General features: G+C 38.0%; 2 protein-coding genes across 6 annotated transcripts; one reads left to right on the top strand and one right to left on the bottom strand.

The window, feature by feature from the left end:
• Positions 1 to 1,474: 1,474 nt before the first annotated feature.
• LOC113686356 (ras-related and estrogen-regulated growth inhibitor) lies at positions 1,475 to 15,868 on the top strand. 5 transcript variants are annotated; one of them, XM_089195929.1, is made up of 5 exons: positions 1,475 to 1,567; positions 11,237 to 11,367; positions 13,569 to 13,625; positions 14,227 to 14,300; positions 14,853 to 15,868. In XM_089195929.1, the coding sequence occupies exons 2-5, from the start codon at positions 11,283 to 11,285 to the stop codon at positions 15,288 to 15,290; spliced, it is 654 nt and encodes a 217-aa protein (XP_089052055.1). In that variant the 5' UTR covers positions 1,475 to 1,567; positions 11,237 to 11,282; the 3' UTR covers positions 15,291 to 15,868. The 5 variants fall into 5 exon arrangements, with proteins under 5 accessions (XP_089052055.1, XP_089052056.1, XP_027059769.1 ...); XM_089195930.1 differs by lacking the exon at positions 1,475 to 1,567 and adding an exon at positions 7,481 to 7,722; XM_027203968.2 differs by lacking the exon at positions 1,475 to 1,567 and adding an exon at positions 10,347 to 10,743.
• Positions 15,869 to 21,106: 5,238 nt separating this feature from the next.
• Positions 21,107 to 25,331, bottom strand: LOC113686353 (adenosine receptor A1). Its single transcript, XM_027203966.2, has 3 exons — positions 25,192 to 25,331; positions 22,876 to 23,812; positions 21,107 to 22,135 (listed from the first exon to the last, which is right to left on the bottom strand). Exons 2-3 carry the CDS (start codon positions 23,666 to 23,668, stop codon positions 21,771 to 21,773), a joined length of 1,158 nt encoding a protein of 385 aa, XP_027059767.2. The 5' UTR covers positions 23,669 to 23,812; positions 25,192 to 25,331; the 3' UTR covers positions 21,107 to 21,770.
• Between the last annotated feature and the right edge of the window lie 1,789 nt (positions 25,332 to 27,120).

The following is a 27,120-nucleotide window of genomic DNA, read 5'->3' as shown; positions in this document are numbered from 1 at the left end:
GACAGGCTGCAGCATAACAACCCTTCGCTTTGTTCCAAAAGGGAAAACGTCAACATCTAATTATTGAATGAACAATATACTAAAAAGATAGTCAAGCCCTTACCTAGCCGCCGATCTTCTTTAGAAGAACTCGTAAAAGAAAGTTGACTACTTCGAATAGGAGAACGACCTTGTTGCAAGATGGAACACCGGCTCACACAGCCAAGGCTACTCCGACAGTAGTGTCTAATTTTGGACGCTAGTGTCTAATTTTGGACTCTAGTTCTGATTTTGGACACCAATACTGATTTGCACAGCTGTGTCTGATTTTGGACAATGGTCTCTGATTTTTCACCATAATGTCCGATTTTCGACTCTAATGTCTGATTTTGGACGCTGTGTCTAATTTCGGATACTAGTTCTAATTTTGGACCGTTGTGTCTGATTTTTAGACACTAGGATCTGAGTTTGTACAGTACTGTTCGACTTTGGACACTTGTTCTGATTTTGGACACAAGATCTGTACTTGGATAGCTGGGTCCCATTTTGGACACTAGTGTCTGATTTTTGGACAATGGTGTCCGATTTTGGACACTAGTGTCTGACTTTGGACATTAATGTTTTGTTTTAGACATTACTGTCTGAGTTTGGACACTAATGCTTTATTTTAGACATTACTGTCTGAGTTTGAACACTAATGTCTGTTTTTGGGGAAAGGGAATCATTCCGCACAAAAATCGTTCGAAGTGGGCTTTTCTCTCACACTCATTATCGAAGCTTCGAACACACTGTCAACGTCCCAGAATTCTTTCCATAGTTTGTTTGTTCCGATAAGAATAAACCCTTTTATGATAAATGCCTCTACTCAGTTAGGGTGGCAAGAGCTTCGCTTGAGGTTTACAAGTCATCTTGAAGAAAACAGCATGATTTTGAAAAATGAATAATGAAAATAAGATTTAAAAAATTGCCTCTTTCACAAAGATATCGTGCAGAAAGAACGACCCTGTAATTAATTAAAGGCGAAAGCCGCCTCAGAAATTTAATCCAGAAAGTTCTCTGGAAGTCAATATAGATTTCCGTTCATTATATTTAAAACTAACGCAATCGTTAGATATAATAGCTGTCTTTCCTGATCGCATTAATAATTTTTACGACCTTGAGATAGCGGAAACACGTGAATTTTATTGACGTACCGACAATTAACTCTATTTTGATTTATCATGAATGAGTGATTTTTCGTTTTGGATTAAATTTGCCCGTCTCAGATGCGGCTCTAACACGAAAATCTGGTTCTGTTGTTTTCTTGCTTAAATGAGTATTCTTTAAATATTGTAACAAGAGCGATTAAAAGATTTAGCGAGTGACACAATTTGCGAAAAGCCTTTTGACGGGGCCAAAGGAATCGAGGATAACGACAGGTCCATTAGAAGGATGGATTAGTTTATAATTGGAAAAATTAAGCCTATAAAAAGAAATAACAATTCGACGGACAGATGTAAATGAGTAAATGTTGTTTTGAAGGTGCTAAGAGAGAAATTACTTTACCAGCTGCTTTTAAAATCAGAGAGAAATCCACAAACAGCTCAAGGTAAATTTAGAAAGCTCGTTTTTCTATGGTAAAATGTTCCTCATGTCGCCATGACTTCTTTTCTGTGAAAAAAGGGACTATTCAAGGTTCTTTGGTTTCTTTGTCATGGGAAGTAAAACGCATGCGACCTGACAAGCCCCTCTTTGCAAACGGACAATGCATTAACACCTTGTGCTCCCAGGACACAAAGCTTTTTTATTTGAAGTTTTCAACTGCTGTGCAGTTGTCGTCTCCTCACCATTAGAAAGTACTAAAAGAGCGCTAAGAGCTAAAAAATTTTACACTGGAAGGTTCAGAAACAATTGGCAAGACCTGCTCTAAGCTTTTGACGGTAGATCTGGAAATAGCATTAAAGAGATCACTGACTCGCTGTCTCTACTCTCGGAGAGACGATTAAAAATACATTGAATTGCCCATAGAATATCAATATCTTAAACAAGGGTTTAAGATACGAATTCGCAGAAAAATTTGTAGTATGAAGTTAGGGTTAGGGTTATTTATCTTCGGGGGGGAGAGGTCGGTGAATTTGTGGGGATCATATGATTTTTAGGGGTGGCAGAGGGGAGATTAGTCTTCGTTAACAGAGTTTAAAGACGGACTATATGCAATTAACTGCCAATGAAGGGAGATCATGGGAATATGAAAGAACCTTTTGGGGGATCAGGTAAATTATTTTGTGACACAACTCCGAGCCCTCCTTCCCCACCCCTGACGATGAATAATGACTTGTTTCTAAAACAGATTTCAGTGTTCCGGTGCAACCATATATGCCGTGCTTGTGTTCAAACAAGACGCAAGCTCGTATCAATATGTCATCTACAGCCACAGCAAAAGCCCTCTATTTTATTGTCCACTAAGAACCAGTGGTGTCTTGTCGATTGGGAGATTGATGATAATTTAATTATTCAGTTTATTATCAAACTTCATCTATATTAAATATGTGCGTAATCACCTCGTCGTGTTTTAAATTACAGTCAGGGCTCACGCGATTGGAAAGAGCAATTGGAAAGAGGCGCTGATCCAAAAACCACAAATAATAATGTAAAAATTATTTTAAATTATTGAGCTAAAAGAAGTCCACTACGCAAGCTTCAGGAGAATTCAGCGTAACGATCGAACAAGGTTTAAATTTAAACTTTACAGGTGTAAATTATATTTCAACAACATTCCTTTCCGAGTCTTTAAACACACGCGAGCTGTAATCGCCAACGTGCTCAGTGAGGAAAAAAAACAAAAAAATTATTAGATGCTTTGACAATCACTAAAAATTAATTTAGAAACCACATGTTGTATACTTTATTCCATAAAACTGATGAAGGCGTGTTGAAAAGATATTTTATAGAAGAAAAAAAACGTTAGCCCTCTTTGGACTAGTCGGCATAATTTAACGAAGAGGAGGAATCGAAGGACTTTCGGGAGGGGAGGGGGGCTCGGTCGCATGGTTTTCAGGGGGGACGAAGATGGGATCGGTCGTCGAAAACAGAATGTAAAGAGGAGTTATACAGGAAATTGACAGCCAATTAACTCCCAATGAGGGGAATCACACGAATGTTACAAATCCTTACGGGGAGATCGGGTAAATTTCCCTAACAAAATTCCCCTAACTCTCCATTCCCTAATAATGACCAGACACCTTATATGAGTGTGTTTGGTGAACTAACGTCTGCAAATGAAACGCTACCATTCCTATCAGTTACATGTCTTGAGTTCTTAGATCAACTTTCGTAGAAAACGAAAACTATTTATTTCATAGGAAGTGTGCATCTTTAAAAAAACCTGTCATCGCTTTAAAAACAAATGATGACTATTCGAAAAAACAAAGACACTTACAAACGAGGTAGACGCACTTAAGTGCCATCTATCAAAACGTTTAATGACCCTGAAGCAGCTGTCTAAAGGAAAATGAAAAAACGGAGGCCAAAATGAACATCCTTGTTATCAGAGGACTCACATTTCCGTTTTCACGCCAGAATACACCCTCGAATCAAATGTTTCGTGTTTATTTAACAAGAAAGAGCAGTAAGAATAGCCGACGTGAGAGGTCAAAAGAGCAAAAAGGCTGAAAACTGCGAATACGTATCAAATAGTTGTATATCGTAGGAATATGACAGCACCATGCAAATTGTTTAGGAAATATATCTTTCCGGTAAACTTCGTCTCTTCACAAAAAGCGTGGTTACTTCTCTGTGAACTTTGTCATTGTCGTAAGCTTTTCAAAGAAAGATTCTAGGGGGGTGGGGAGTACCTGGATCAATCATTACCGGGTATGTGCCGCTACCCTCACAGAGCCCCTACCCCACTGGAGTCTATTCTTTGGCCAATCATAGAGCCAATTTTAACCACTTTTGGTGAAACGGTAACAAGTTTTTAACCGCGAATCTTGTTTATTTTGAATCCTAACTGGCCAGACTTTTCTAACCCTAAGATCCTGAAAAATGTGTTACTCCAAAAATACAACCCCATTATATGTCCAGTCGTGAAAATGCGATTCTATCCAGCGGCACATCCCTCTAGTCCATTACTGGGAAGGTCCTTCCCCCCCCCCTCCCCTCCCAGTCCTCTTTTAGGAGATTGCGTGCGAGAAACACCGATTCATATCCGTCAGCAGCAATTAACACCAGGATGCGATTTACTCTCTTGATCCGGAAGCGCGCTAAGGCTTTCTTTCCTGTTTAACTGTCTGCCGGAACAGACTACCACGGGCAAAAATAGAATGGGTGTTTAAAAGACAAAGACTCGATGTGAATATCAAGCTTTTAGGATAAACTGGAGAACCTTCTTTTCGGTCGCGGGTAAGTCTTGTAAGTGTAAGTTATAAATGTGAGAACTGTTTTAGAGCCACTAAGAGTTCAACTCTTATGCCACTTTCAGCTCAAGAGAGAGGGATTAAGTTAAAAAACCGTAATAGAGAAGCTTATGGTTAAGAACGATAACTTGGCACTTAAAAATTTCACAAACAGGACGTTATGCAGTAATGTTCAGGTAGAGGCATGTTCTTAAAACGCCATCGTAGCCACTTATCCTGAGTGGTATAATAATGTGTCGTCTGTTTTTTCATTCCGCTGCGCTGTTTCCTTAATGAATGCATATCAAATCCTTTGTTGCTTTGTTGGCGTATTCAATTTCTCAGAGAAGCTAGCACCAAGACAGCAGAACAGAAGCACAACACTTGCTCCTCGACACCACCATGATCCAACATTTTCTGAAAATTATGCAGTTGCTTCAATAGAGAAAACAACAATAAACCAAAAAGCAAAACAAAATGAAATAGTCAGCTTATTTTACGAGTCCTAAACAAATCACACGAAGCAACTGAAGTCTTAGTTTACTTTTTTTCTAATCCAACTGATTTAGGCCGTCGATCCTTTCTCTGGGCAAATTTTTCATCTCCATTTTTTTCCTTTTTTCATTTTTCATCTCTATCAAGGTCAGCTTGCTTCGAAAATCCAGTTAGATCTAGTAATCTAGCAGTTTTCGACGATGTAATAAAAAAAAAGAATTGTTCTAGAGGTAACCAAAAATGATCGATGATATTCGCAACTCAACCGGATACAACTGAATATACGTGAAATCTTAAGACTAATCAATTTTTCTTCACGAGCCGTTCACGAAGATGATTTATGCAAGTGTGATTCGAATGTTATTGATAATGACTAATTTTCGATTGACTGCACTTTAAGTTATTACGCTGGACAGGATCGGAATTACCGCCAGATTATTCAAATCTCTTTCGACTTGCGACATTGATTACAATTTCAAACGAAATCCACGCAGATTCTGACATTTTTTGCGGGTAAATCTTTAGTTGGTGATTGACACCTAAAAATTGGCCTTTCTCGGTAAAATATACTGGTACAAACAGAGGACAGCTTCTAGAAGTGCCCTTTTGTAAGTGCCATAAAAAATCGCATTTTTCTGATGCCGTCGAGGAAAATTAAGGAACACAGAAACACATCTCTTCACTGCTTTTTTTTTTATTATTTCTGCTACAGACCGCCCCTTCTGGATCAAAGTTCAAATTTTCTTGTTTAAATCTGAAGCTATTTCATGATCCATAACCTTTGAGGCATTTTGAATGCGTCTTTATTTTGAGGAAAAATGCAACAAAGAACGCTTGGTGTGATAATATCGTTTAATCAAAAAGCAGCGAATGTTTTTTTTCTAGAGAGCTGAAATTTGTTGTTGTTGTTGTTTAGTGTTCCTTTTTTGAAACAGAAATATTTTTTGTTTCTTGTGTTAGTCCAACGAAAAAGTGGTATCTGTCTCTTATTTCACTTTGGAATGAAGTGAATAGAAATGATTTATGTGGCTGCCTTTGACAAGCGTCTGTTTGTCTGTGAGAAAGTAAATTTAATATTAGCAGCTTTAGAAAAAACGATTGCAATCATTTACATGGAATGCTTTGTAAACAAGCTTGTGAATAACCGCGAGAGGAGATTGCAAAATCTTAAGTCGATACGGTAGAAACAAGGCTTTGACATCGAATGATGGACTTTTTGTGGAGGCTCATACGAGGAAGCGATATTCCTAAGCCAAGTTCTCCATAATACCTTAACCCTGTTACTCTCAGTAGTGAGAGATATTAAACTTATCCCCACGATATCCATACAATGTCTTGCAAACAAGTAAAGTGAATACTTTAAGTTGTTATCTTGACTTAACACCAAATTCTTGTAACTGATTCGCCATAAACTGTATACCAGCTAGAGCGAAGAATTAGCAATACTGGGGGATCTTGGGAATGAAAGGGTTAATGGCATACTACATCATAACTCATCACTGAAAATTTTATCTTGAACATACATGTTTCGTCTCACTGAGGAGCAAATATTTTAGTTAATTAGAACTTTTTTTAGGATTTTTGTTATTTTCTCATGAACTTCTAATCTTCATCTGCTCCCTTGTCAGATAACGTTGATGAAAAATTGCTGCGCCTTAGTCAAAAGGTGCCGGCTCATTTTTCCAATAAAATAGCGCTTTATCAGAGCAAAGAATCTTAGCAGAATGACCTCCAAGTGAGAATAAAATAACTTCACCTGTTCCCTAAATAAAGGAAATTATTAGAGGTTGCATTCTTTACGTACGTTTCTGTCAAACAATGACTTACATTCAACAGCAGAGTAATTGGCGTGGCGCTCGCATGAAATTCCAAGCGGTGTAGAACTAGCAAATGCATGGCGCGTGCTATTAGTCACTGAACTTTATATAACAATATCGTTTTTATTCATTTTGTTTTAAGCTTAAAATCCGTGCGGTTTAGTCCGGTAGCAGGTTGAAATTTTTAATGTAAGGGTATATCATATGTCTGTAACTTCTGCAAGTTTGAAGTCCTTGTCAATTTGAAACTGTCATTGATGTGAAGAATGTGAGTCGTAATTACGCCGGAAATCTAGAAGAAGTCAACGAAGATTCTGACCGAAAATACAAAAGCAGCACTAAAATCGTGGAACTTAAATGCGCAAAATTATGATACAATCCCCCAAATCAATTTTTCCTAATTTTTTTATCACTATAAAATTATTATCACTTTTCTTTAAGACGGCAAATTCAGCGCTAATAGTTTCCCAGCGAGGCTTAACACATACGTTCAGAGAGATTGTGCACTTTTAAATCCCTTCGTCTTCTTGTTATTCTATCAAAATTTATCTCTAAAAAAGATTCGCAAAATTTTGGGCTGAGAAACGTTGCTATAAAAGAATAAAAAATCTACCACACTTGAGCTGAAAATATTTAAAGACATAAGATAATTCAAGAGACTATACAAAATATATATTCTCTTGAATAATTCCACTAAAAAAATGCAATTCTAAAGAAGTCCTTTAACATGCATCGGATGTATTTTAGGCAGACCATAGATAACCATCTGTTTGAGGTATCCATGTCTAGATAATTTTTTCTTTGCCTTATTAGCTCAGATCTGGGTCAAATGTCGAACTGCTTGAATGTATTCAACCCTATTAAGAACGCCTCGAGAGACGACAGACACTACAGTCTTCATACTGCATCTGACAGTTTTGAAGATCTACAGTGTTTAGGCCCTGTTCACGCTAACAATCCGATTGTTAGGCTCGGTGAATTTGTGCACCTTCTCGCCGCCTTTGTGTCGTGTATTCGTCATTGGCGGTCAACGAAGAGAGAGGACGAGTGATAGACGAGTAAGCTACCAGGCATATGATCGATAAGTTTTAACTTCGTGTTTTTTCTTTATTTTGGATTTTGCCTTTGTCTCAAAGTTCTGATGTGTGTATGCTTCCAAAGCTCAAGGTTATCAACGAAATGATTCTAACTCTCTCTCTCAACAGCCGCAAAAAGCATTCGTAAATTTTAAGTTTTTGTATTCATTTTTTCCTAATAAAAGCTTTGCACCAACTACTTACGATTTAGGCTTTACGCTCACTAAGCAAATTCAAAAAGGGGACGTCGAGTGACGAGCGCACAAAGATTTCGTGCTTAACCTTTCTTTATTCTTCATTTCAAACGGAGTATGTATATATGTCGCAATGCAATCGATAGCATTAGTTTTACTTCATACTGAGTTCTTAGAAAGAAATGGAAAAAATCATACCTAGACAAGGGCATTTTCTCTCCTCTCTGTTAGTTCAAGCTGATGACTAAAATTCTCGGTTTCTTCTGGTGCAGCTATCAACTACAGTTAATCACACTAGGCTTTCGCTTTCGAGAGTGAATGAGGACAAATTGCTTCTACAGGAATTATGCTTACTGGATAATTTGAAGATGCTGTGCATATCTTTACCTCAGGATTAATTAGCACTGCTGAATTTTTGGGATAAAATCCAAATCTCACGAGGAATAACGTAACGAGAAAATTCTGATAATTCAAATGACTACCCCAGCAAGATCCTGAAAAAATCGATCCTCTTTTGGTGAAAGAATAATTGCATCGTATTAGCCATTTTTTGAAAAGAACAAATAATGCATCTTATCGGTTTACCAGGTCAAAATCTTCGTTGGGCACGAGTGGAAATTTTCTCAGAAATTACACAGAGTTGAGAAATATTTGCTTCAGACAGTTTTTGAGACAAAAAAGTTGACACGCGCATTTAGTGCTTTTCCAAACATCGGAAAATATTACATTAGCGGGTAACCGGTTCGTGTTAAAGTTGTATCCCAGAAAAGAGATGTAGTCACGCCAGAAAATCTCTCTTTTCATCTTTTTTCATAGTTGTTTGCAGAAGAGAACTTCGCTGTTACTAAACAGTTGAAAACAGCCTAAGTTCTCGATACTTTTGAATAAAAAAGAATATTTTCACGGCTCAAGTCGACAACAGAGACTTAAGATATGTAAGTTCAGCTTTTCACGATTTTTGGAAAGAGACTCAGGAGAGGCAAACAAATTAAATGACTAGAATCACTGCTTGTTAGTATGGAAGAGTCTTGAGCACATTCAAAAGAAGACGGCTTATGAATCATTTAGCCGGACGACATCAGCATTAAGATGCACACATGTAAGGCTTCATGTCTTCTTCGTTGAAACAAAAATGACATTTTCGACATATTGATTATGTTATTCATTTAAGTGTGATTTATAGCTAATTAATGAACAATTTTATCTAGACTAGAGCACTGGTACAAAATTAGTCTTTTGGTGCTGTGTCAAGCCAGAAATTTCATTTATATCATCACGCCGGAAAAAAAACAAACAAACACAACTAATTCATAATATCCTTTGGGCTTTTACACGTGAGTTGTTTATCAATCTGCACTCATCTTTTTAAATACCTCTCCAGCCGTCAAATGTAACTCAACATAAAGAGTTATAAATAACGTATCACATGGAACTTAATGATACTCTCCAGTTGTCTCAAGCCAGAAACTTGGAGACTGATGAAACCGAAACCTTTTAGAGCATAAAATATATTTCTTTCATTGTCTCTGATACGACAAAAGGAGCAAACCAATTATACTTCAAGTATATTAACCTTCTGGGAACTTTCTCAAGTGCTTCTTAGCTTCAATACTGGAAAACACATGGTGTGAAAAGGGTTGCCATTGAAGGCGTTTTAAGAGTTGCTTTGTTGGGGTTACACGCTTAATGGCTCCCGAAATATAATTTTGTGAGCTAGATTTATTAAAACAGAATTAATGCAAGCTTCAGTTCAACTTGCTCCGATGGCTTCAGCTTTGCTTTCTCTTCGCCCACGCGGTGTGTTTTAAATGAAACTTAGAGGCTTAGAGAGATGAGTCACTGAGTGATTGATCTAATTTCTCTCCGTTGACCTGCAATTGAAATCAATACTTATCTATGCAGCTTAGTAAGGCTAATTTTTTCGGACCATTGCGCAGAGGTGTTTCATGAACTTTCCTGATCCAATTTATTTCTGCCTTAAGGGGTCATCATTAAACAGAAATGATAAGTTATATTTCCATTGTTATAAAACGTTCTTAAAATTGATTCGGCCAATGGATAATGGAAGCCATGCTGAGAGAGGTCGAGCCACCCTACATACAGTTAGGAGGATCTGAAGTAGCGAGTGTGATATGGAAATCCACATGCAACAAGATAAAACGTAATACGTGAGGCAATCAGGAGTGGTTATAGAGTCTCCACAGACTACCCCTCATCTGAGGTCCTTTTAATTCATACACCTCTTCGCTTGCCAGGTTAACTTAGAGCGAGTAGACTTTTCTCGACTTTATCGAATCATACGTAATTGGTCAGGATTGACGAAAGTTCACTCGAGCGAAACCACAAATAATTACTTTTCCATTTATAATCAAGATCTTTGATCCTTAAGTAGAGCCGCTAATTGCAATAGTTATTCAGAGAGATGGTGCTCCTATCAAACTCAAGTGACACAAACTAAAAAGCAACAAGAAAGATTATGTTAAAAGTTTTCATGTTGCTTTTTTAAGAATACTCATTTTGTCAACTGGTCTGGAGTCCAAGAATACAAACAGTGCAACTCAATACTGATAGAATTACGTCCAATCTTATGTTTGCGCGACAAACATTCCATCCGAGCACTTTGAAGTCCTCGATTTGCCTGGGGTGAATGCTATCAGCCAATAGGCATCCCCGAATTGTTTCAAACCGATGATGAGTTGTAAGTGTTTTGAGTGAAGGCCCAAGTGTTTAATTTGCCACAACATTTAGCGTTCATGAGCCTCTCAGATCGTCTGGCCTGCTAAATTAAGTTTGCATTGCTTGGATGCAGGTAAAGAATCTTCTTAGAATTTGAGGTACTCGTTATTTCATTCAGATAGATGAATCACTGTAAGCATATTAGTGTCAAGAAGTCTTTTCAACCATAGTTCTTAAATGCCGTCCATTTAGTACAACTGACTGTTTATAATGTGCGGACTTTCAGAGACTGATAGCCAAGAAGCGTAATATGTGACTCTGAGATTACCAAAAAGCTCTCAGCGTTTTTGACTTAACTTTTATGAAATGATTATGACTGAACGCAAAGCAACGCAATGAATTACAAGAACTGAATTAGAAATGTGAGGGTCAAACCGATAAGAACACACTGTTGTTTTCCAAGAGCCCTCTCAAGATTCAAGTAGCAATAAAGATCTTTAACTGTAAGAGGCTTAAATCGATCTAAACGTTCCTAATCCTGACTTTTAAAACCTGACTGTATCTTTCCCCTAAATATTGATTGACATTGCAAAGTTAAACTTCGTTTCCGCCATTTCCATTTTCAGATTTCACGCCTAACCCGTTGTTTATCATTTTGGAAAAGCCTGAATCATGCGCAAACGGAAAACGAGCCATCAACCCAATTTCAAGGCTGCACGAGTGGTAGTTCTCGGACAGGACGGTGTAGGAAAGTCAGGTGAGCTGGTTATATGCAACAACTTCTGTGAACGTGCCATACTGTTTTTTATCACTTGGCAGGAATGTTAACTGCCACTATCTTATCAGTAAGTGTGATTTTTTTATCGAGCTTCATTTCGACTTTTTACTATAAAAAGCAATACGCACTTGAAAGTTCAAGTGTTTCAATTTTCTTAATTGTGCTTTCGGTATAGTTCGCTCTCCATTAACACATTGTGGCCTGCAAAAATCTCAGATTTCGACCTGGGTTTTGTTATGCTATCAACTGAGTAATTTCCAGATTAAAGTTTATGCGCTAATAGATTTTTTTTCTCCATCGCGTTAGCTCTTCTCTAAGGTTACTCCAAAATAAATATTTAAGCTTCTTAAGTGCCTGTAATTGGATTTTGCAATATTCACCGTAATTAAAATTGATCGCTATTTTCATTTGCTAAGGTGCAATAATGCACGCGTTTATAATACGAAACCGTTTTATTAGCGATGATCGTTTTTTTGTTTATGTTTTCTTTCTTCATGAGATTAATTGAAATAAATAGTGCCTCAGTGAAGCCTTATTTATCTACATTAATCAATATTATTATTACTTTGAAGAGCATTGCTGCGCATTTTACGAGCTAAAATAGAGATTTTAGTGGGCTAAAGTGTATTTTAGCCCGCTCGCGTGTTCGCGTGATTGATTGCTCGGGCTGTTTTGTCGTCAATTTTTTTTTTCTTTCTTTTGCGGTTTTTATATGCGCAATGCCCTACATAGTGATATTGATAGCGATGAAGTTTTATTCTTGGGCATGAATATGTTTTCAGTCCTTCTCAGGGTCAGTTTACCACCTACCTACCGGCTCAGGATAAAATGGCCCAGAGCCAAACCCAGAACACATTTATGCCCACCCAAGAACATAAACTCTATCGGCGTATATTTTTGAAACTAAAGGTTTGTTTGCTCCCGTTCAATTTAAACCGAATCATCAACAACCAGTCTAAATCAATCAATCGTCTAAATCTTTTGACCTGAAATGCAGTCAAGCAACTCTAGGGAAACATGCTCAATTAAAATGCAACCAACATGATTCAATAGGAGATAAAGGAAAATTTTTGCTCCGCTGTCGAACATGGCCTGACTCTCCAACGAATTCTCTGTAGCTCGATGAAAGAGCATTCAACCGCGGATTTCAAAGATCTGGCTTTTGAATCCTTGATGAGAGAAACTCATACTTCTTCCTTTATCCCACGCTAGTGACGAAAAATCACTTCAGCAATATTTCTTGCGAGCCGTTTGATCTTATCTTCAAATAACAGTTACTGTTCGGTAGTGCCTTCGTGTTAATTAACAATTTTCGTATTTACTGACTATCTATTTGTTACGTAACAACTGAATTGATGGGCCAAAACAAACTTTGTGGCCGGAAGTTTATAAAGATGAAAAGATAACATTAACTTTGCGATCGTTTCTAAGTCCGAATTTTGGCTCAATATGCGTCATCAAGAAAACAAAACTATGTTTTCAAAATCACATTTTCCAATCACAACGTTTTCTCAAATTTTGATTGAACATTTATGTTCGGGTCAAATTGACAAATTAACTGCGAAAAAAAAGAAATTAACATGACAAGGGCCAGAAAAAATTTCCCTAGTTTTTACAAGCCGAGAATGTCGACATGAGCAAAACAACTCTATTATATTCAGTTCATTGAACCTGTAAGAGTTGATCAAAATATTTTGGAGAAATTTATTCTGTAGACAAAACACTATACCTCACCTAAATGTTTAATCTTGACGGTAATAAGATATGAAACGCTGGCTGGGAAATCAGTAAAAGTGCCTCATTCCAAATTAAAATAATTGTCTTCAAAGGGATCCATTATGGATCGTGCAGCAAAATGGTCAAGGAAAAAATATACAGCTTATGAAAATTTGATCCAAAGCTTTTTATGAAGTTTGCAGAGTTTTATTAAACTAGTCGGTTTGTCGGCCTCGTATTTTGTCAAGTTAGCAACTATTGGATCTTTGAAATTCGTGTTGAAGTGAACTTTCCTAATGTTCAACCATTCTTCAAACTCTAAAGAGTCCATTCACTTTTTCGAGCTGTATTGAAAGTGCATCTGAGGCTACTTCATATTGCTAAGTTAATTGATTTTCTTATTTCATCTTAGCTGCTTTTTACAAGCTTGTCTGATTTATTCTTTTCTATTGGTTACTTTGCAGCTCTCATTGTCCGTTTTCTTACAAGAAGGTTTATCACAGAATATGACCAAACGTTAGGTAGGTAGAACTGATTTATTTCCATTCGTTGAATTTTCGAGTCATTTTGATGAAACTTTGTTTAAACAAAACAAAAGGCAACATTTTTTTGAACGGAATAATTTTGGTTAAGTAAGGGTATTCCAGCAGTGTCATGATTGCAATTTCTGTTTACTTCTCAATAATCACGCAAATATGTCCGCTATTGGTCCAGAAAAACTTGCACCACTTTCTTAACAAATCAGATGCAAAACTAAAACCGATCACGACTTTGGTCGCCCGCGTTTTCCCGCGCTTTAGCGGGCAGAATGGTTGTTTCACCTGTAGTTCGTATTGGCTCTTAAAGTTATTTCTTTTCTTCTGATCGGCCATTGAGATTGGTCTGATTTGCTTTTAGTCATTCAATCAAAAAGCGCTATGGTAGATAGGCTCGATCTCCCTCGTGTCCGGTCTTCGCTCCACCCCGAGGGGAGGAGCGCGGGTTCACATTCCCGAGCCTATCTGATACACTGTACACCGATACACTGATACACTGTCTATCTCAATATAATCGAGCCTATCTGATACACTGGATAACTCATTGGGCTCAAATAATATCCTTCTCATCATATTTCAACTTCAGAATCAACATGGAGACACCACATGGAAGTGGATAATGACTTCATCTATGTTGATTTAATGGATACGGCTGGAGAGGTAAACTATCGGGAAACTTTTCATTACTAACAACTCAGTTTGAATTATCCAGTCCTGAACCAATTATGAATTGAAAAAAAGTAATAATAACAAAGAGTTACTTTGGTGGAGCAGTGAAGAACTAAAACAACGGAATTTGTTATGCAAACAAATAAATAAGTGAAACGTTTTCTTTTATCAGGTTGTTTTAACTTATTACTGCCGTTGGAATTAATCATTTTCTCGATTAATTTCTAATGACTCTAGATGCATTATCAATTTGCTTCATTTGAATAGTATGAGCAACAGACAGGCAGAGGCATCTGAGCTGCAGTCTGAAAAATCATTTTCAAAATTTTTAAAAAGTTTGCTTAAATCAAATGCACACTTAAAGGTGAAATAAAAATACAACGTTTCGTGTATAAATCAAAGTGAACTGGAGCGCCAGATGTAAACCAGAGAGGTAGTCTTAAGCTTGACAGGCTTGGCGTAAGATCCTCCCACTCTTAGTCAACAAAAAGTGATATCTCCCGAATTTCAATACCTTATCAGCTTTTTTTTCCTACTTTGCAGAATTCAGAAGTAAAGTTGAACAATTGCCTCACTCGTGGAGACATATTCCTCGTACTATACTCCATCACCGATCGCTCGAGTTTCCACGAAGCTGCTCGTATTGGAAGACACATCCGGAGACGAAAAACAAACGGAAATTCGGTGATGATAATTCTTATTGGTACAAAAAGAGATTTAGAACATTTTCGAGAGGTGGATGAGACAGAAGGCAGCGATTTGTCTCAAGAACTTGAATGTCCGTTTTACGAAATTTCCGTTGCTTCAAGCGACGGATACAAAGAGGTGTCGGAGATGCTCTCAGGATCGGTCAGACAGTACTTACGGCATGAAAAAATCGGCTCTAACGATAAACGGAACCAGCCTTCTTCGTTGTCGAAGATGAAAGAAGGACTGATAAAGAAGACGGGATCTTTTCGTAGGAAATCTGTGACGTTTTGAGTTGTAAAGGTGGTGCATTTTAGCTTTACGGGGCGGATTGATGCAAAAGTTTTAAGGACCACAACAACAAGAAACTGTTTTGGTTCTCCGTCTATTGTGGTCGGACAGAAGATCTGCCTGAGCGAGCCTTAACGCCGGAAAATCATCTCCGACGAAGATGCCCCCTTTAGCTTCACTGTCAAGTGACTTTATCTTCCTCGCGTTCATTACGCCTCATTCTGAGACATCAGGAATAGTCATTTTCTACACCATGTTTGTGAGACATAGAGTAAATACTCAGGAAGGACGCTCGACGAATCACGCTATGATTACGACAAGCGTGCATTCGTGATACTTATCGACGGATACTCTTGACGTAATATCAGGACACGTGCGCACGCGATAAAAAGGAAGTGTTCAATAAACTATTGAGTAGAAAAAGTTATTGTATAAAGTTGATCGCTCAAGACTTTAAAACGACTTTAAAACTAGCAAACACGAAGGTGACGTTCCACAGAACCTACTTACGTGACTCATAAGTTTTCTACCGTGTGATGATCATCCATAGAAAAGAATAAAAGGAGCGTTTCCAGAACCAAGCAAGATCAGAGGGGTAGTAAAAGTATTAGAAATCTTTCTTAGGGATCGAGAGGCGTATTTTTGTGTCGGTGGGAAATTTACTAAAAAGGAAAAAACCGAACGATATCAGGGCTACACCCGAGAACCATAGCTTGTCTCCCGCTTAAACGTTCCCAAATTTATCGAGGTGAAGAATTGACTGGGATATAGCCTTTTGCCCGAAAATGTGGGACGGAAATCTGCCAAACCCTAATTGAGAAAGTCTTTGGGCACCAAATTGAGTACCTTGCTGATATAGGAAATAATTTGTTATCATAGCACTACATTTGAGAAGGAAGCGGGAAAATCTTGCTTCAACTATTTCAACTAATATGGAACTTCCATTCCCAGCATTGACTGAACCCCTGTATAGACCTTATATCAGAAGTATGAAGCGTTGAAATAACTGTCGTTTTAGAACAACCAGGGAGAATCTAGAAACAACCATCAACTGCTATGAACGTGAACATTACATAAAGCTTTTTTTTATTGTTCCTCACTAAACGTTTCATGGTACACGGAAAATATGTCGCCCTTCTCACGGAGGAGCAGATACCCTGAGTTCATAACCAAAATCGGAAGAATCTCCATAGCAGAAAAACGTACATGAAGATTCCGTAACCTAGTTTCAATTTACCTGGAAACTTGAATTGTCAGGACGGCAACGCCTAGGAAAACGTCCATTAAAAGATGATTTTATGTTCTTAAAAAATTACGCGAATCTTTACCGTCTCCGTCAAGGGCGCCAGACTTCTACTTAACTCATGATATCATGTGTGAGAAGCTATGAGTTCCAAATTGAAAGGTGAATAATTCTCCGGCGGTCTACCTTACTCACACCACGCAAAGTTGGTAACTTCAAATTTTTGTTTTGTCGAAGACGGCCAGGAAATCTGAAAAGTTTAAGAACACACCTGCTGGACCATTGTTCTACTCAATACTGTTTTCATTCGCCACGATCTTATTGCCTCTCCCGTCTCTCTTTCCTCGAGATCTCTCAACGTCTTTGGTTTTCAAATAATTTTACTATAACCCATTAAAGATAATTCAGTGAGATTTTTATAAAATATAATCACATTTTTATTTCCGCTTTTATGGCAGTAACAAACAGTGTTTTAATGACCTTAGATATCTACACTTCTCATTTTCCCCCTTGAATTGAGAATGACGTGAAGCAACGTCGAAACTTTGTCAAAATTTTTTTCCAAACAGTTTTTAGAATATTTGGTATATTTTAATTTACAGCGTTGAACTTTGCATCGAGTGTTTCTCCAAATCTTCTCTTGGAAAAGTGTAGCGAAAGACTAATCAAATGCGACTCGATGTTATTTTACAGTTGGGAAGTATACCCATGGAGACAAAATCATTCTCTTAATAAATTTTTTATTACTTTAAATACTTTCACTCGTCATTTTTACACTTGACTTGATAATGACATGAAGCGACGTCGAAATGTCATCAAAATATTTTACAAACAGTCTTTGGAAGACTTTAGGTAATTTAATAATGTTCTATTGTTGAACTTCACAATTGAATATTTGCAATATCATGACGAGCTTTGCTCACCAAAAGAATTTATGCAAATGAGGCTGAGGCGGATCTGAGATCCGCCTGGCAATTATTAACTGTAAGAGAAGAACTGACTTCGCGCCCACAGAACGACCAAGGTGTTGCGAATGAATTTTCAGTAATTACTTTTTTGGCACTTTTCGGCGTCCAAATTGCATGGCGAGAGTAACCCAAAACCTTAAAGCAGACCCTTCTTGTCACAATACGAATGTTTTCCAGATAGGGACACGCGTTAATGTCAGCTCAACTCGCGTGATTGCATTTTTCAAGGTTAAACCCTCGCGTGGATCTAACAACTCAAGTTTACTTTAAAGCGCACAATTTAAGCCAAAGTAATTTTATAATTTAACTCCATGATCGAAATTTTGTTTACAAAGGATAATAATGGATCGACATCGACCTAGAGCGTCAGCTTCACTCGCGGGGAGTCAACCATTTTCTCTTGCCCCTTGCGCAACATAGAATGCAAATTTGCTGACCCACTCTATTGATACACACAACTCGACAGTCATTAAGAGTTGAAAAAGATTAAGTTTTTTACCAAAACCATGTATTTCCGATTTTTAAACGCTAACAAAAATGTAGTAATGGTATGTCCACTCCGGAAAATAATACCGCAAACAACAGCAAGCCCTAACCGCGATGAGAACACTCATGGATCACACAGCGCAACAGAACTCATTTTGTTTGTTTGTTTGGTTTTTTCCGATAATATTGGCCTGTAAAGAAATATGTAATGGAGTTTTTTTGTACCCTTCGCCGGCACCATATAATTGGCTAAATGCTAGGGAAGTAATATACTTTAAAGAGATCATTAAAGGAGTAAAATCTTTAAAAAAAATTTTCCTGCTGGGGTTTCCTGGCGCGCCACTGCGAACACAGCGAACCTCATGTAGAAGGCTGCGAGAAAATAAACAAAGACAAGTAGAAAAAGTTCTTTACTCACAAATCTCTTTTACAATCTATGACCGATTTTACATCTCGTGTCTGAAGCAAGAGTTGGAAATGGAAATGCAATTTAATACGTTACGAGAAGAGGTATTTCGGAAGAGAAGAGCTAATTACTCGTTGGTAATTTTATTCCTAAATTCGTTATTTATTTTTAATTGAAAAATCACGGGATTTGAGGACAGACACCACCAAGGCAAACACAACATCGACGTAAAAATTACCAGTCAACGGAACGTGCACTTATGATCTGTAATTAAGTTAAGGTTGGTTGGTCATCTAAACAGGAAAACTATCTTTTTCTATTAAAACAAACATTGCTTTTTCATCACGGCTTTTCGCGGTTAACGTTCAAATAAATCTGCAAAGGAAAAAAAATCAAGACAAGTAAATTTAATTATGTCGCAATTCAAAATTAGTTTGTCATAAGATGAAAACGCACAGTCTAAAATGAAACAACTCCCAAAGAGAGACAGAACCAAATTTAAAAAAAGAAAGATTTTGCCTTCAGATAACAAAAGTCCAAATAGGACTGACTACCCAAGAGAGACAGAGCCAGGTGAAAAAAAAGGGAAGGGTTCTGCCTTCAGATAACAACAGCCCAAATAGGACTGACTACCCAAGAGAGACAGAGCCAGGTAAAAAAAAAGGAAAGGTTCTGCCTTCAGATAACAACAGCCCAAACAGGACTGACTACCCAAGAGAGACAGAACCAGGTGAAAAAAAGGGAAAGGTTCTGCCTTCAGATAACAACAGCCCAAACAGGACTGACTACCCAAGAGAGACAGAACCAGGTAAAAAAAAAAGGGAAGGTTCTGCCTTCAGATGACAACAGCCCAAACAGGACTGACTACCCAAGAGAGACAGAACCAGGTAAAAAAAAAAGGGAAAGGTTCTGCCTTCAGATAACAACAGCCCAAATAGGGCTGACTACCCAAGAGAGACAGAACCAGGTAAAAAAAAAGGAAAGGTTCTGCCTTCAGATAACAACAGCCCAAACAGGACTGACTACCCAAGAGGGACAGAACCAGGTGAAAAAAAGGGAAAGGTTCTGCCTTCAGATAACAACAGCCCAAACAGGACTGACTACCCAAGAGGGACAGAACCAGGTGAAAAAAAGGGAAAGGTTCTGCCTTCAGATAACAACAGCCCAAACAGGACTGACTACCCAAGAGAGACAGAACCAGGTGAAAAAAAGGGAAAGGTTTTGCCTTCAGATAACAACAGCCCAAACAGGACTGACTACCCAAGAGAAACAGAACCAGGTGAAAAAAAAAGGAAAGGTTCTGCCTTCAGATAACAACAGCTCACATACGAATGACAAAACCGGGAAAAAAATTAAAAAATGAAGGTTCTTCCCTCACGGAGATAAGTCTGATTACATGAGAGAGTGGGTACGAAATAACAAATGAACGAGAGTATCTTCAGGATTCTGCTTTCGAAACTGCGAAATAGTACAGTACGATTAGTAAGAAAACACACTAACCTGCCAAGAGCGCGTCATCTTATAGGGAAGGAATATTTGAGCTGTGATGTCAGGGTTCATTCCATAATTAGTTCATCTTGCTCATGTTAGGTTTCAACAGTTTGATAATACACCATGTGATTTTAAGCATCTATCACCTAACTATCACAGAAATAATTCCTTCTCTTGCTTCGAAAGCACAGAAGTAAAGGTAAACCTTGCTTTGCTGATTAAATGGTTTGGGCATCATCATTTTCCGCTCAAAGGTTATTAAGCAGCGAGATTTATCGCGCGTCATCATATAGCTCTAGACAGAAATTATCAGGCATACAACCTTATCTAAAAGCCAAATTGGACAGGCCAGCGAGTAGAATTTCTTCCTCGCGAAGTTTTACACAGTTAAGACCTTACCTTAAGGAAAGAACGATGGCCCCTTTTCGTAGATACCGCCGAATATACTCGTACCTTCGCACAGAATTTTCGCGGGATAAGTTCCCGCGCTTACCTGATGATTGGGACTTACTAAAATGATATTTTATACTGAAAGAGCTCCTCAGTATGGACGCCAGAAAAGTATTATCAAAATATCTACCCAATCGTTTCAAGTGTTAAATGATACTCTTGTATCTCCAGAACATACTGCAGTCGAAATCTCTCTCGAAAACAAGGTCCTTACCGAGCGGCTCACCGGCTTCCATGTTGACTTAGGGTCAAAGGTCTGATCAGAGTGAAATATAAGTTGGCTAACACAATTTAATTTTGGTATTGTCGTGACAGAACAGATAATCGCTCTTTGCGTCACAAACCAATAAATCTGTAGATCACGAACAAAACATGCTGGGTACAATAACTGTTACTTGATAGTCATGTCACGCACTACAACCAGGCTATCCTCAAATGCCATGACACACTACGGCTTAGCGAAGCCGTTCTTGTCGCTGAATCATTCTATAATTATGAAAATTGCCATTCACGCCATGAATGCGTAGTTATCTCCAAAGAGAAAATTGTGCAAAAGAGTCCTAAATTTACGTAGCACTCCTAACGCGCAAGCCGCGCGGATCCTCGCGCCTGTTTACATTTTAATTGTTAACTTCAATTAATTTCACGCTCGAAGCCAAACACCTCGCTTTCACTTGCTAATTGAGCCCTCCCGCTTTACTTTGACAAGCCTATGGATCATTTTACGCATCCCTGGTGAGAATTCTTTTCTTGAGCAAAGCTCGTCATGGAAAGTATCAATCCCTATATAAAGGTTGTCAAAGGCAGGAATTAAAATAACATCCCACATTGCATATGGAGACATTACTCGATGCAAGAACGCACCAAATAATTATTTCTCTCTTGCTAGAAAGCGGAAGAAAAATAAAGTTCACTTTTGTTAGAAGATGTCCTGTTTCCACGCGAGAAATATGTGAAGCTGGTATTCAAAGTATCAAAACATTTTCAATCAAGGAGGCACAAAACCGACACACTTTTATCGTTCGTGGGAATTTTTTATCGTTCGTAGCAACGTCAAAGCCTTTAAAAAATTTTCCTCAGGGAAGAGTCGTCTTTATCGCTTGGGAAGGTGAGGGATTTTTTTGGGCGGGGGAATAACATGGTTTTCAGAAGGAAAGGGAGGGGAGGTCAGTCGTCGCCAATAGAGTATAAAGGAAGACTATAGAAAATTGACTGCCAATGAAATGCCAATGAGGGGGGGAACGGGATAATAGGAACTTTACGGAACCCTATAGGGGGAGCAGGTAAATTGCATCGTGATACAAATAAAATCCCACGACCCCCTCCCCTTAAGCGATAAAAATGACAGGTCAGTTTATCTATGACTGTGTTTGATTTTTGTTTAACCTTTGTCACTGCATTCACCAAATAAAATCTCAGTCTGAAAAAAAGGCCATGTTCTACAAGTTCCTTGTACAACACGCACTTGGGTGGAATTTCTGCGATGCTATTTCTGATTGCGTGGCAGAGATCGTTGAGGTGACTGTGTGCCGCACAGGAGACTTTTTTATCCTAGTTACACGACAGCTTGAGAGGCACCTGGTTCGAGTGAGGCAGAGAAAACTTTTGGCCAATCTCTTGTAAGTGGTTTTGAACTCTTGATTCAGCCATCCATAGATGAGCGGATTCAATGCGGAGTTGGAGTAAACAAGGCATGTCACAAAAGCGGCGTAAAGATAAGGAACAGCTTCTTGTTTGAAAGTTGTTGAAAGAATGCTGACGAAGAATGGAATCCAACACAGGTAAAACACACCAACGACAATCGCTACAATTTAAAAAAATGTAGGTTAGATAAGACTGTGGAACAGATTTTCATGATAGCTCATTGATGCGAAATGTCAAAAGGTAATCTCGCTTACCCGCCGACCCGCCGAAGAAGCAGCGGAGAGTTACTGTGCACTGTGATCTTTTGTAATCAATTTAGAGCGCTTTTCGATTGAGTGTCGTTTAACCAAAACCAAAGAAAATGAGGAGGAAGGAAAATACCTTTAGAGTAAATACCTCAAAGTAAAATCAAGCAAATTACCTAAAGCGCAGGAAAACGCCGGCGACCAACTCGTAATTGCTTTTAGCCTTGCATCTGATTGGTCGAGAGAATGGTGCAAGTTTTCTACGCCAATCACGGAGCGGAGAGCAAAATCACAGCAATCTCGGATTACTTTCGACATTATATGGACAATTGTGTTATAAAGAACATTTTCCATTCCAGTTGACAAACGTAACCTTTTTTATGACGATAACTTTCCAGATCCCGTCGAAAAATCCACCGTGAAAAACAACAGAATTAACTCTATATTTAATTCTTCAACTACCGCGGGCTATCGTGCAATTATTACTTCGATAAAATTGGGCAGTTTTCCGTCGTTTTTGTTTCCACTTCTTCTGAAGGGTCAAGGGGATTTACTTGGTTTGATTTTACGAAACTCAATCGAAATGCACCCCAAAAAACTCGTAAATTTACGAGAAAAAAGGAAAATTCATAAAATACAGATTTTTGCACCTTACCTATAGTCTTAGCGGCTTTTGATTCTCGTGCGAAACGAATCGGTCTTGGAGAGTTCATCGGTCCTCCATTATATGTTGAAAGTTCCTCTATGTACATCCTTAGTGAAGTAATCCGTCGCGCCTGACTGCGTGCCAGAAGAAAGATCTTTAAGTATGCCGTGGTTATGAGTACAGTCGGTGTTGCGCAAATGAAGGCAAAGTAAAGCCCCATGTAGCTTTCTTCCAAGATGTCAGAGAAGCAACATGGGCGTCCAAGGTGTTGAGTTTTCACCGATTTTGTACCGACGCCTGACAACGGCAAAAAAGCAACTGTGAATGCAGTCAGCCATACCATGACTATTCCAAAACACACCTTTGGAACCGTCATAAAGCTGTTGTATCTCAGAGTGTAGGATATCGCCAGACATCTATCAAATGCGACGGTAACAAGATTCATCAGACATGCACTCAACACGAAGAGAGTTAGGGAAATTGTCATGTCACACCACATGAATTTTCTCGCCCGATGAAGAGACATCAGCTCTACGATTTTAACTGGAAGTAGGAATAGCCCTACCATTAGGTCGGCGACTGATAGGGATAATATCAGAATGCATTCTGGGCTTCGTAAGCGAGAGTTGGAACGAATGGACACAAGAACCAATAGGTTTCCTGCGATTATTACGATAGCCAATAAGATGAATACCACAATGATGATAGTAATGTGAGGGCTAAGAATCAATGACACTCTCTCATTGGCTGGGTATAAGTTTGTTCCACTTGTTATGTTCGCTATTGAGAAGTTAAATTCCATATTTAAGGAGTCTCTTCTGATTCAGCGCAGCGCCCCGCTTTGCGTCATAGAGTGTCATGGGGGGAATAACGCAATAATTTTTCAAGAAAAAGCAAATGAACGGTCAGGGATCCTCTGGAAAATCAAAATCCATTAGCTGTACACCTGAAAAATTCAAAAACAAGAGAGTTGGAATTAGAAACAAAAGTGAATTTTTGATGACATGGGCTGAAATCAAGAGACTATATCTCTCGCTGAAATGTGATGAAAATTTTCTTTGAAAAACTACAACGATGGTAAATTATGCTAAAACTAAAATTTACAAGATAGTGTGGCAAATTTAGAAATGAAATTTTTATCTAGATTTAAATATGTATTCGTCTTTCGGAAATTGTTAGAGCAACCATTCCAAATCGCGCATAAAGAGACTTGCCAGGTGGTAAATTTACCCCGAGGCGGAAAGTACCGAAAACAGGCTCGTTTGTTCTGTTCAATTTGCCGCAGGTGGGACTTCGTGTTAATTGGGCGCCATCGCATCGTTTTTTGTTTCCTTTTTGGCAGTTCTTTGTAGATAAACAGCAATTGAAAATAATGTACTTTTACTAGTACATGAAAGCTTATACATCATGGATATCATGCTGAGAGGACAGATCCATACAAACTGACATCAGCGATTTAAATAACATTCAGTTTATGCTTGAGGGCTGTCTTTTTTTTTTCGAAAAACCTTTAAGATCTCAAAGCTTCAAGATCTCAACAATTAAGATCTCGACGAATTTGAATGCTTTAAGGGCAAAGATAACGAAATATATGCGAAAATATATAAGAAAAATATTTGCAGTTTTTTTTTCTCCTTTGCGATTGAGGCAGTATCCTCGTGCGGAAAAAAACAAAATGACTTCAGAAAAAAGTCTGACCCTTTGCCTTTCCCTTAAGTACCGAAAAGTAAAACAGCATTTTTTTCTTTTGTACAAATTTAATTTGATAGTAATATGGGCAAAATGCTGGAGAGCGAAAGCGCTTGAAATTTACTTGCTAATAATTCAATTTTACATGCACATTATAAAAATTTACTCCTACTACATGGAGAGAAGGAAGGAAACAGTTACTAATATAAATTTAATATCACTATAGACAAAATATACTGACTGAAAAAGAACGTATGTCTTTGCCGATCTGAACGCCTTGCTTCAACCATGAACTTCATACACCCCCAAGTAAAACAAGAAAATATTAGATATTTGGACAAAAAGTTTAAAAACGACTAAAGACGTGTTATTTATGATGCATCGAAACGAAGAAATTTAACGGATGCATGTTTCAGCGTGTAGCTCACGTGCCAGTAACTGAATGCAGTGGATCCTTAAAATTTATAGATTGCTTTCAAAAAATAATGTTCTTTTTTATTACCGTGAGACAAAATATCGCGATTTCTGTTGGCACTTTACTTACATTTGTATAAACTCCTTTCACAGCCAGACGTAAGCAAAGAAAAAAAATCGCGAAAAGAAAAACAAAAGTGTTTCAAAAGGTGTTTTACTTACCATCGTTTCGCACTGTTTCAACTTCCCACAGTGTTAGCTTGTTGTTTACGCCTCACGTGAGGAAATGTCAAATGCGACGTGTGCCGCCCCCTCGCACGCCCCTCGTGCGACATCGTCTGAGCTTGCATTAATAAAGCGGGCTTCCATTTGCTTTTTATCCTGTCGGCGAACATCTAAAAAGTGTTTTAAATTTAATGACACTCAGGAAGAGGGGGAGGAGGTTTTATATTGAAGAGATCGGGTAGATTGCAATTTTAAGGATAGAAATAATTGATCCTGACACACATTTTGCCAACTGAGTATTACAAGGTGAAGAATTGAAGAGAAAGATTAAATCTACTATAGTAGCTACGGACCGAGGTTTTTCCTACATTTACACACAAATTGTTTTAAAAGAGCTTCTTCATACGGCTTAAAGACCATTTTTCTTTATCTAAGACCATTGGGCATCCATTAGTGAAAAACCGTGTCAAACCATACAAACTGTTCATTGAAAAAAATTAATAAAAGTACGTTACATCGAGAACTTCTAGTTCACTTTATGCTTTAGAGCTTCAGTTATCCGAAAACATTAAATTGAAATATTTATACCCAGAAGCAGGAAATTTTGAGGCGTAAGCACTTGAATGAAAAAAATATTATATCTTCCCTGATCCGGTTGAGTTTGTTTGCAAGGTAGCTCGACATAAGCGGTTTTTATTTTGTTCCGGAAATTTAAAAGGATGTGCAGATTAATTTCGAAAGCGACCATCATCAGTTTATCCGAGCAAACAATATTTCCGTCTCTCAACTTTTTTTTTTCTTTTCTTTTTTTTTTTTTTTTTTTGGCTCGACTCCGAGAAATAAATTAAAGTAGGCTACGAGATTGACAGAAAATTTGAAAAAATTTCATTAGCGATTTCCTTTTTTTTTTTTTCTCGCTTCGATTCAATGAGGTTCACCCGTGACCTCTTTAACTCGTAACCATACTGAAGGGATATATATGTACAGTTGGCATTCGCCAGAAATAGTAAAATTTGCTGAGAGAATATATATTTATTACTCTCCAAGAAATTTCTTGTTGGTTTATTAGTCAGCATTTACGCGAGGGACATGCCACATAAACTTGTTTTACTGCATTTTATCTTAAAGATCTGATATCTTCCTCGAAAACACCACCACGGGGGTCAAAAATAAGGCACATATATCTAGTTAATCTACTCTAACGTGTGTAAGTGCGTTATTTGGTTTTTGCAAAGACAAGTAAACAACCTGAAAGAGGTGATTGCCCTCTATTCTTTAGGAGGACGACAGCAAAATCGGTTCACAGAAAATAGATTGAAGACTATAAATAAACAAAAGCAGAACTGAATTCGTGAATCTAACTCAGCCGTTCGAGTGGGCTTTTTCATCAGCGTCATACAAAACTAAATTCTGATATGCGTCTTCATCATGAGTTATCACTCGGAAAATGGAACTGAAATACACGGTAACAAACAAGCTCTCTTCAGTTCTTGGATGCAGGACAGGGCTGCCTTGCAAGCAATGGCTCCCTGCAAGCATATGTTTATTATTATTTGTAAGTGCACTTTATACCGGAAAAAGAAAGCAAAGTTGAATGTTAAAAGTTGAAAGGTGGAAAAGATCTTCATTACGTAAACCGGATGGACAGACGAATATCATCTTTTAAAAATTTTTCCTTTTCGTGTATGCAACAAATACAATGAAATCAGAAAGCAGGTTTAGGTTATTGTCTTTTTTGTTAGGAAAGTTTTTTAAGGCTGAGGAAGGTTTTCAAGGAGAATTTTTCTCTTTCTTTCTTCCATCGCAAAAAGGTCATGTAATCTTTTATCAATCATCTTCAATTATTTCATTTACTCGCCTTGACACTTGGCAAAGATACTTACATTAATTCATTTACTCGTCTTGAGACTTGGCAAAGATCAAAGT

Source organism: Pocillopora damicornis, chromosome 2, assembly GCF_964200805.1.
Source record: "Pocillopora damicornis chromosome 2, jaPocDami1.2, whole genome shotgun sequence".
NCBI classification, from domain to species: Eukaryota; Metazoa; Cnidaria; class Anthozoa; order Scleractinia; family Pocilloporidae; genus Pocillopora; species Pocillopora damicornis.
The sequence above is the reverse complement of the archived record's forward strand: the minus strand, read 5'-3'. Positions and strand labels throughout refer to the sequence as shown.

Coding starts and splice junctions, on each gene's coding strand:
- LOC113686356 (XM_089195929.1), top strand. CDS start 11,283: ATGCGCAAACGGAAAACGAGCCATCAACCCAATTTCAAGGCTGCACGA. Junction 11,368..13,568: donor GGACGGTGTAGGAAAGTCAG/GTGAGCTGGTTA, acceptor GTTACTTTGCAG/CTCTCATTGTCCGTTTTCTT. Junction 14,301..14,852: donor TAATGGATACGGCTGGAGAG/GTAAACTATCGG, acceptor CCTACTTTGCAG/AATTCAGAAGTAAAGTTGAA.
- LOC113686353 (XM_027203966.2), bottom strand. CDS start 23,668: ATGGAATTTAACTTCTCAATAGCGAACATAACAAGTGGAACAAACTTA. Junction 22,136..22,875: donor AAAAGCCGCTAAGACTATAG/GTAAGGTGCAAA, acceptor TTTAAATTGTAG/CGATTGTCGTTGGTGTGTTT.